Here is an 11,537-nt window from a genome sequence, read left to right on the forward strand (position 1 = left end):
ATAATCAGTCACAAGAACGTCGAATCTGAATCACTTGAAAAACACGGGGGTGCTTAACTTTTTTCCAGGTGTATATAATTAACTAAAAAATAATAAAAAAGTTGAACAAAATGTTGATATTCAGTTAAACTTTAAACAGAAACAAATCTACATTAAGTTAACCACTCTAAAAACTGTACCTTGGAGTATCGACGCTTTATCTATATCTCCAACTAAATGTCAAACACAAAGGAACCAACTGATTTAAAACAAAAAATTATCAACAATTCAGTCTTGTAGTTAAGCTGAAAACTAAAAAGTGAATACAAGCAAAAATAAAAACAGACTAAATAAAATGTTAAGATAATCATTCTACGCTAAAAGTATACTGTCAAAAATATAATCAAAATCAGTCTACTGAAGACCTACCTAAAGATTAACTATACCTGTATCCAAGAAAATCTCATCACAAAAGGTGTGATTTAGAGCCATTTTCCAGTCAACAAAGGAAATATTAAGGTCCTAATACAATGCCCTGTTTACCCCAAGAAATGATCACTGTCACTACGTTTAACGTATCTTATACTACAGTAATAATTTATTATGAAGAAAAATTGCGATGTGTTTGGCGAGTCATCCAGTCCCATGAACAACTTGCAGGTGAGGAATAGTTAGTAGCTCTCCCCTAACCAATGTTCTAAAATAAAAGCAACAAAAGTATATTAAAACTTTGAATACTAACTAAGGTGACAACAAACATATGGTACCTTCCTGTTCCATACATTTCTCTGGTATTTGTTATTCACAAGACTGGATGAGTCACTCGCGTTCTCCAATAGGGGAGATTGATACAGGATGAAAAATCTTAGACAGAAACAATGGTCTGCTCTGGCAGCAAACCATGTGATATCTATAGGGCGTAACACATTTTGTTGACATAGGAGTGGGCTCCAATGATGTGGATGGCACGTGTTCACCGTGAAAGAACTATTGATGTTACCATGTTGTAATTTAAGATATACTTTTAGAGATTGCATAGATTTATTCAAACTCTGTGAGGTTTGCCAGAGTACTAGACTAGTTGAGATTCGTGATAATGTTTCACAGAGATTTAGATATCATAATGTGATATAGATTGTTTATCACATCTTTTAATTAGCATTAATTAACCAAAATTAGATTGGTGAGAGATTACAGTCGACCACACACAAGAACTTTTCAAAATGTTGTTTTAACTTTACTTTGATTGTAATGTAATAAGGTTTGTTGATGTTTGCAAATCCGTGCCAGTCTTTCTTTCTTCAGATTCAATCAAAGGCAGGCTAAATGAGGTACCGCTCTGTAATACAGTATCCGACGAATCCTCCTGTTTTTTGTTTTGGTTTCTACAGGACACTCTGATGGAAATCATGGCAATCTGAGAATACTAAATTTGTTCTACTAAAAGGTTGTGACTTTCAAATGAAATCACATACTGTAGGTCGAGCGTTACTAATAATAAACACCAAACAAAATAAGGTTTAATGAATATGACAAATCAAAGCAACTTACTTAAGACAAATCGCACTTGAAATACATTCCACAGTTTCATGTACCTTATTCGCTAACAAGTTACATAAAGCAATCTTTTTTCAGACACATATAAAACATTGTTTATCACATAAAAAAAAACACCATTCTAGTTAACAACAGTATATTTTTGTCAACAACTATTTGAGGTACTAAGAGGGTAATTGTTTGTTTGGGCTATCTGTGCTCTGCCCACCACGGGTATCGAATCACGGTTTCTAGCGTTGTAAGTCCGCAGACATACCGCTGTTGCGCTGGGGGGCCTAAGAGGGTAAATGCAACATTATTTCAAACGAGGTCAACATCTTAATGAAATATATAATACCAGTAATTGTCAAATATAATCACCAGTATATACTCATTACCGCATGGAAACAAGATACAGGTGTGTGTGTCACAACCAGATTTCTCTTTTCTTTAACTCCATCCTTTCCATTTCCCCGCCCTACACTTTATTTACACTGAAAATTTATTTGCACAACTTTTTTTTGTTCAAGGTACGCACTATTTTTCTTCTCTAGCCCGTTCACTTTACTCATCCACTTTATATTCTTTCCTTTTCACAGTCGTTCTTCACTCCTATTAAGTTCACATACCTTTCATTGTTGTATCCCTTTGAAAAATATGGACATACAAATATTCTACACATCAATTCCCCATAACGATGGTATAAAAGCCGTCAAACATTACTTGGATCTGCGTTCTTCACTAATACCCCCCCCCCCCACACACATGTATTCTCCTTCGTCTTGCCGAATTTGTATTAACCATGAACGAATTCTCCTTTAATCCTTATTTTACTAACAAACAAAAGGTGTTGTTATAGGTACTAAAATCGGTTCTTCTTACACTTCATTGTTTGTTAGTTACATAGAGAATCAGATTTTCAAGGAGCACTTCCTACTCTTTACAAACATTATATTGATGACATAGCACGCGCAACATGCACACCCTTGGGCAACTTAAATATTTTTTTACACCTTGTTTCCTCCTTCCATCCAACGCTTACCTTCAAATGGACAGTTTTCTTCAATAACTTACAATTCTTAGACATTCTCGTCTCTACTGAACATCGTCATTTATCGACTTCATTACATTACAAACCTACTGGTACCCATTCTTACCTCCGCTACGACTCTCCCCATTAGACATTCTCGTCTCTACCGAACATCGTCATTTATCGACTTCAGTACATTACAAACCTACTGGTACCCATTCTTACCTCCGCTACGACTCTCCCCATCCACGTCATACATTTCAGTCTCTTCCATATTCCCCATTCCTAAGACTGCGAAGACTCTGCAGTGAATAAATCATTTACGAGTCCAGATCTAAAGATATGAAAGATTCTTTTATCAGTCGCTCCTACCCCAAGTTTTTAGTAGAAAAGGCCGCCCAACGTGCCCATTCTGTAACCCTACAATACACTCTAACACCTCAACATAAGTCTACAAGTTATGGAATACCACTCACCATCCTAATACCTTTAAATATCTTTTCAAATTGTGATTGTGAGACATCCTGATTCTTTCAAATAAAATGTTATAGTATAATTCTATTTGTGTATTATGCTGTTGAAATCTGAATATAAGTACTGAAGTACTACATGCTAATAATACTTTTACTTGGCACTACTTCCCACCAGCCTCTAGTATTAGGAAAATCAGTAGTCAATGCCATAGATTTCAAAGTTATTGAAACTTGACAATAAAAATAACTGTAGGACATCAATACTATACGGTTAGTGTAGTCAGTGGTATTTTTTTTGTTGAATTAATAAGTTAGGCTAGGAAAGATTCTAATAAGTTTTAATTATTGTTTCTTCTAATGAAAATATTTTAAAGTTTATTTATAGGTGAAGATTTTGTTTTCAATGTACCAAACTGGCAAAACAATTTCTGAAAAATTTACTTATAAAATAATACTCGAATAATAACAATAATAATAACTCGAACATTGAAGCTTCTTTTACTGCAACCATCCATTTAATAGTTTGAAACCAATCCCATTAAAGATAACTAAATATTTACAGAATCAAAAATGTCAAAGTTGGAGTGTCAGAAAATATCCAGTCTGAAGCAGCAACTACAATGTAAACAGTTATGATCACTCCTATGTTTTACAAAAATAAGCATATAATGATAATGTTTCCATTGCATTGAAAGTATTAAAGTTATATACTGGCTACACAGTTTTATCATTAATATGTGATAATGCTAGGATAAATAGAAACATGTTTGAGATGTTATCAGGCAGCCAAGTTGAACATATCATCATCAATCTTTGTTGTAGCGAAGAAGAAAATTTTATCCTCTGTGATTCGGGTCATTTGCTGAAACCCATCCACAACAACTGGTTAAACAAAAGATTAACCAACCAGACATTTTTTCTGTACCATCCCTGTCAGAAAGTAAAATTTGCAAAGCAAGTATTCTGCAGTTGAAAAGTCTAGCTTAAAAGGAAGTGCATTTAACTATAAAATTAGCTACCAATCTGTCAAGAAAAATTACTTTATCCATCAAATTTGTAATAACAAAATTTATTGTATGTCTCCGAGCTATATGATGAGAATAACATTACTGCATTAAAAGTAGAGTTATCTAAAAATAAAACTGGTTTTGGTGATGAGAGGTACCAATTAAAATCTTTGTAGAAACTATCTTAAGATGGTGGAAAATTGTAAAAGAATTCCCAAGGGGCAAGCAACAAGGAGACAGTGTATAAAATTAAGCTTATTAATCTTCACTTCTTACATGAGTTGAATGATCTGAAGATTTCAGAACATAGGCAGCCTTATGAATGAACACCTCATGTTAAAAAGTTGACAGGAGTAATAAGTTTACTTCTAAATTCCATGTATCACTACAACATAAACATTAATACATCTGGCTGAATATTTGTTAACTTATGTTCTTTTTGGAACATTTTAAACAGATCATTTAGAAACAAGGTTTTGGCAATACAGACAAATGAGTGAACGAAAGTACAATGTCTCTGTATGTCAAGTGATGGAGTTTGAGAGAAAGTTAAAGATAATATGAATTTAAAGTTCTCAAGATCTCAAATTTTACACCTTGTTTTGACAGTGCTTTAGAAGACAGCTCATATCTGAACATAAGTGGCAACAATAAAGATGTACTAAAATGATTTTAGTTTTTATTTCTGGACATGTTGCTTGAGGAAACAAAATTGGAATATGGTCAAATGATGGAGGTTGAATGTAAGACTGATGATATAGCACTATATTTGAAACTGATAGGAATGGATTTAATACAACTTACTGAGTTTATTATTTATATCTGAATTATGACATTGAAAATTTTCCAATATCTATAAAGACCTATTTTTGACCTAAAAAAATCAGAGATGGTTGTTCAGGTGGTAGTGGAAAAGGAGGAATCTGTTGATAATATTAATTATCATCGTGGTGTGATTCCTCAGAAACTAGGTGGAAAAGGAGGAATCTGTTGATAATATTAATTATCATCGTGGTGTGATTCCTCAGAAACTAGGTGGAAAAGGAGGAATCTGTTGATAATATTAATTATCATCGTGGTGTGATTCCTCAGAAACTAGTAGAAAGAAAAAAAAAGTCAAAATGATGGCAAAGATTCTGTTAAAAAAACTACTGTAAGGTTAAGGACAATTATATAGAAAATACAAAAGAAAAAATGTTATCATTGCTTCAAATGCCTAAGGTTTAGCTACATTAAAAAATCATGGATTTCCATGTGTCTTAATATACTTAATAACATTTTCTATCTGGAAGATATACATCAAAGAGTGAAAGTGTAAATCACACTAAAGTTTGCTATACTTTTCACACCTTACATATTAGCACAACTAAGTAGATTCCACTTGTTCCTGATTTTATTCATAATATTTTTATTATTGTGTACATGGTAACAGAGAGAAAAATACACTAACTTTTTATCTTTAAAACTACGTCAATTACTATTAAAAGAAGCTGGCATCCACATATAACAATCTCTAACTTTAAATATTAAAAAAATCTGTTTAAATACTGGTAAACAAATAGTCAATGCACTTTTTAGTTGTATTACGGCTGTGATGTCAGAAATCTGATACACGTAGGCCTGTTAGTAATCTCGCAGGCCTCGATCTAGCCGTATCTTAAACTATAATCTACTGCAAGTTAATTCCATCTGTTATTTCTTAACCTTTTGTTGTTCAGCCTAAAATTAAACAACTATTTTCTGCAATTCATTTATTAGCAACAACTTCAACGATTGCATAATATTTTGAAAGAACTTATAACTACTCTAAGCAAATATATCTAAAGTGATGAAAAAAATTAAAATTATCAAGTCTAAATCAGTTTCAACTTCCCATCCACCACTATATTGTAAACATTCTGTACCTTTTAAAGTTTACCACATCTTGGCATTTCTCAAATAACTAAAGGCATATGGGGTAGGAATAAATTTAAGTATCTTAAATATTTTCAAACCAGTTATTTATTGAATGCATTTTTGAATTTGTTCTGCTGTTCATATTGATGATATTAATGTTAAAAATTACGTTTTGTCCTATGTGAACATCTAGCCGATTGGTTAAACCAACATTCTACTACCACATCATCATATTATGGCATTTTGTCATGAGAATAGATACAGAACAACTCTGATCTTATATTTTCAATAATTCATGCTTCTTCCTTAAGATAAAAAAAGTAACCCTTACATACTTGCACTGCTCAGTATTAGTAGGTGTTTGATAATTTAGCTTTAAATATTTACAAAAATTGAAATTAGACTGATAGATATAGATGTTATATTAAATAAATGAAAACAACTTCACGTATAAATTCCGACAATATAATATGATGACTTCTGGACTTTATCAGAAGTGTTTTTTGTTCTAGTAAATATAACATGGTATTTATACAATAACAGTTTAACAAAAACAGAGAATGAAGTTACAAATATGCTACAGATGAATATTTGGTTACAGAAGACTTCCCTGATGCACTGCTCTCAGAAGTCCCACTAATTAGTCGAGGAAGTTCAATATGAAGTTCTGAAAGTTGAGGGGAACCAAATCCAAGTTTCTCTTCAAAACGATGTTCTGCTAAGGTCAACAGTGTTTCAAGCAAAAAATTAGCATTCTTCTGAATAAACTTTACCTAAAAAATAACAATAATGACACAGATTAGGAACAAAATTTGTAATGATGACAATAAGCCAAAAAACGTTAAGTTGATTTCCTAATGATTTTAGCTACAACAGTATATAACTAGAAAGCCACTGGTAACATCAGTAAAGGAACTCTCTTCTCCCCAGCAAGGCAGCTGAACTCCAAGACATCATAAATAATAAGGGAATTCAAATTTGATGAAAATGAAGCAGAAATACATACATGATAACTTGTCGATCTACGGATGTTTTAGATAGCATTTTGAAAAATAGCAGTTAGCGACAAACTCTGTATGTGGTACAAAATTGTTTAGACACCAGTGAAATAAAAATATAATACAGTTACTAATGAAAAATGATACAGCAGAAACCAGGTGGCAAGAATTTAATAATCATGTTACATTTTGGCTCTCCCTTGTAGATCAGCAGTAGGCTTAAAATATAGTTTTTGATTCCCACAATAGGTAAAACCCATTGTTTAGCTTTGCATTCAAACAAATAAATTATTTGAAATTAATAAAATAGTTACAGTGCAAGTCAGCAGTGGTCAAAATTTCAAATAAAACATTCACTATTTTGAATTTCATTTAAAAGCATGAAATTTTGCAGAATCAATTTGACTAAGTATACTTGCAGTTTGCATTTCAGCTACACATACAAAGAATGACATATGTTAACCTGATTTTTATTAGATGATGGAGTGAGGAGTGCAAAAGTATTTTGCCATGTTTGGTTTACAACAAGTTCAGTAAAGCTACTTAAACACATGTAGGTGTATACTTGCACAATTCAACACTCCTGTGTTAATTAACTGATGGTGACCATGCTTGCATTGTACTTGGACATTGCAAAGTGTACATTTTTGAGTTTTGTTACACAGTGGTTTTCAAAGAAGTTCTAGTAATTTAAGATAAATAACTTATTTATAAATAGGCTACAATGAGTATTTGTCCTTGTGGAAAATTAGATATTTCTGAATTCTGGAACTTTGTAATTGACCAAGTTTACAAACTCTTAAACCTTTGTTTTGGAAATCTTCCAACTAAAAAGTTAGCATCATGACATGTTTTTGCTATTGCTTTATATCTTTAATAAACTACAGAATGTTAAACTATGCCCAAACATTCAAAATTTATGGCTGAACTTCTTTCTTTAGTTCATTTTTTGTAATTGTTATCTGATGATGAGAACTAACATGTTTTTAAATGAATACTTACAACTAAGTAGTTACCCTTCTCTCTCTGACAGAGTCCATTTACTTCAAACTGAGCTTTAGGAACACATACAGATGCTACTGAACATGTTCAAATACTTAACAGGTTAGGAGTGAAAGAAAGGTGATATTGTAAAAGGAAGTAGATGAGTGTGGAAAGAGTTGTGCACAGCATAGTGGGACAGAAGTAGTATGAATAACATTTAATATAGCACATCATACTACAGCTCTCTGTTTATTACACAGTTAATCCATGTTTCAAGTGTGCTATTTTTTATATTGTGCAAAAGGGGGATTTTTCACTTTTCTGAGAAGCATTGTAGAAATTTCTTAAGTAAACTCACCTTTAAATTTAAATCAAATAGAACTGTAAAGATATTTCTGTCTAACAAAGCTAGAGTAAATCATAATTTTTTTTACATTATGTTGTGTGTGTGTGTGTATATTAGTAGTTATGAATGGATGAGAATCATAATAGCAAAAGCTATGATAAAATAATTCAGTTGGTAGAGTCTTTAGTGTATAATGTGTGTAAAACATTCTTAATACAATGTAGACAAATGGAATTGGTTATAGTATGACTTCAAAATTATATACTTTGAACAACATTTATATTAAACTCGTGTTGAAAAAATTTCATACAAAAAATTAACTTCAGCTTGTCAGTTGGCAAACAAATTCCCAAAACATTTTTGAGCCCTAGAAAACAGTGGGGGAGATAAATTCTCTCCAACAAAGAATTCATCAGCTTGGCATGGTCAGGAAAAGGATGTGTGACAAAAGGTAAAAAGGGGTGGACCTTCATGAAACACACTGAACAGTTCAAAAGAAGAAATATGCTTCAATTCAACAAGGGTAGAATTACAATGAAATGAAAATTTAAGTGCAAGATGACATGTTCACAAGTCAGCTCATTCCTAAGATGGGAAAGATAACAGTGATGCATATATTATGTGTTTTACTTCGAAGAAAGGCAAAACATTTGAGCATTTAAATATAACTTGTATTTTGAAAAAAATAACTAGTGGCAAGATAATGTAATATTTTATTGCAGTAAGCCTGTCTGTTTAGTGAAAAAAACAAAAAAACAGATAAGACAGAGACAGGAGTGACAAGGGGTCAAAAGTAAAATGGTGGATTGCTGAAAATACTAAAACAGTAATCAAATGTTCCATTTAAACATCAGTAACATGACTGAAGTTTTGAAGTTTGTAACACGAAATATGCAAATAAAACACCTCGTAGCATCAATATTACTTGACAGAATATCTGTTACAGGATGCAAGGTTAATACAAGTAGATGTTTCAACTCTCAAATTACACATTTGTTTTCTATGCTGTTCAAATACTGGAGATTCCATAATGATATAATAATGTTTTTGCTCTTTAAAACACTCATTGGCAAGAACTGACCAAAAGAAGTGGGTGAAATTATTCATTCTCAATGTAAAATACATATAAGAAATGGTAGCAATAAGTAATGGTATTAAGTATAACACTGACAGTATTTTTTGTTTACACTTTTATGTGATTTATTAGAGACAATTAGAAAAATATGCTTAAAAGGCTAATAGGAGCCCATTGGTACAGGTGGACATTAGTTACTGCAAAGAAAAGGATATCAAAATCTTCCTGATTGTTCAAGGCCAAAAGTTCATGAAGTAAGATACAAGTTGGTGTGAAGTGACAGAATGTTTCAGTTATTAGCTTGTAGTCAAATCTAGAATAACTGAAATGTATTTAAACCAGTTTTTCAAAGAACTTTTAGTAACCTTTTAAAATAAATATTTTCACTATTTTCACCTCACTTACACAGTAATAGCCTGGACAACTATGAACCAATAATGGTTATGACTGATATGAATCTTCAATGTTTCAACAACACAGTTAACAAGTATAAATTATGTAGAACCAACTCTCAGTGACAAACAACTAAAATGTGATTTTCTGATTTTGCAAAATAACTTTGAGCATTGATGAGAAGGAGTTTGATTTTTTATAGTTCTTGTACTTTTGGACTGTGCTATGCAAAAACAACATCCTTGAAATAAATTCAGTTGGTAGCAGATACTAGTAACTATACTCTAATTGTTTTTACAATTTACAGGATGTTTTACTATTTAGCCATACCAATTTAGTGAACAATGTCTGCTAAAAAAATGTGAATTACAGTAACATTTGGCAATAAAACACAGTAACAACTAAACAATAAAGTAGAAAACAAGTTACTTACGTCAGATTTAAAAATTTCACTATTAAGTGAAGCTTCCACATGCCGTAGTTGTGCCCTGAAAGTGACCACTAAGGAATCTACAATCAGTTTGTTTGAAGTAAGTGTATGTAACTTCAACAAATCATCAAGAAAATTTAAGTAGGATTTACTGAACACCGTCGTGTTGCTTGTCAGTGCTACCCAGCATTCATCTAAACAAAATTAATGAAATTTTCACCTCTATTACCTATGAGAAAATCATGTGCAATTTTCTTTGAAGTACTACCATACCAGTTTATAATAATAATACATTCATCAAAATAAGTCATTAGTAATATAAAAAATAAAATTAATACTAATTCTCAAACTCCTTTCACTGGCAATATTAAATTCCGCATAGATAATGTATACTACAAAAAAAGGCTGAAGAAGGCTTCAGTATAGAAACAGAAATGCTCGAATAGTCCATTAATACCAAATTAGTTTTTAATAAAACAACTTATGCCTTCACATAATTTCCTCCAGCTCACTAGGCAGTTAACTTAATACATGAGATGTTAACCTAGAATGTGACTGAAAATTTCTAATTAAATCTAATTCTTCTTCTAAATTTCATTAAATTCTTTTCAACAAAGTATTTCATTTTAAAAAATACTTAACAATAATAGCATATGGTAAAGTTACACAAATATTGTTTCTAAATTACTAAAATGTGCTTAAACACAGTTTGATAAAAAAAATAGATTTAGAAATATAAAATTGGTCTACTATTGATATCAGTACACAACATTAAAGTTAGTCTACTATTACTATTAGTACACAACATTAAAGTTGGTCTACTATTGATATTAGTATACAACATTAACGTTAGTCTACTATTGCTATTAGTATACAACAGTAAAGTTGGTCTACTATTGCTATTAGTACACAACATTAAAGTTGGTCTACTGTTACTATTAGTATACAACAGTAAAGTTGGTCTATTATTGCTATTAGTACACAACATTAAAGTTGGTCTACTGTTACTATTAGTACACAACATTAAAGTTGGTCCACTATTGCTATTAGTATACAACATTAAAGTTGGTCTACTGTTACTATTAGTACACAACATTAAAGTTGGTCTACTGTTACTATTAGTACACAACATTAAAGTTGGTCTACTATTGATATTAGTATACAACATTAACGTTAGTCTACTATTGCTATTAGTACACAACATTAAAGTTGGCCTACTGTTACTATTAGTATACAACATTAAAGTTGGTCTACTATTGATATCAGTACACAACATTAAAGTTGGTCTACTATTGATATTAGTACACAACATTAAAGTTGGTCTACTATTGATATTAGTACACAACATTAAAGTTGGTCTACTATTGATATTAGTACACAACATTAAAGT

General features: G+C 31.4%; 1 protein-coding gene across 1 annotated transcript in view; it reads right to left on the reverse strand.

Annotated features, from left to right (window-relative positions):
* Nucleotides 1-5,058: 5,058 nt before the first annotated feature.
* The window catches only part of LOC106467564 (exocyst complex component 8-like), a 47,101-nt gene continuing 40,622 nt past the window's right edge, over nt 5,059-11,537 (reverse strand). The window contains exons 13-14 of the mRNA XM_022395762.1: nt 10,151-10,341; nt 5,059-6,694 (exon numbers count right to left, since the gene is read on the reverse strand). Of these exons, the coding sequence (XP_022251470.1) occupies nt 6,488-6,694; nt 10,151-10,341 (398 nt within the window). The 3' untranslated portion in view covers nt 5,059-6,487. The remainder of the gene's footprint in view (nt 6,695-10,150; nt 10,342-11,537) is intronic.

This window comes from Limulus polyphemus, unplaced genomic scaffold (assembly GCF_000517525.1).
Source record: "Limulus polyphemus unplaced genomic scaffold, Limulus_polyphemus-2.1.2 Scaffold2662, whole genome shotgun sequence".
NCBI lineage: Eukaryota > Metazoa > Arthropoda > Merostomata > Xiphosura > Limulidae > Limulus > Limulus polyphemus.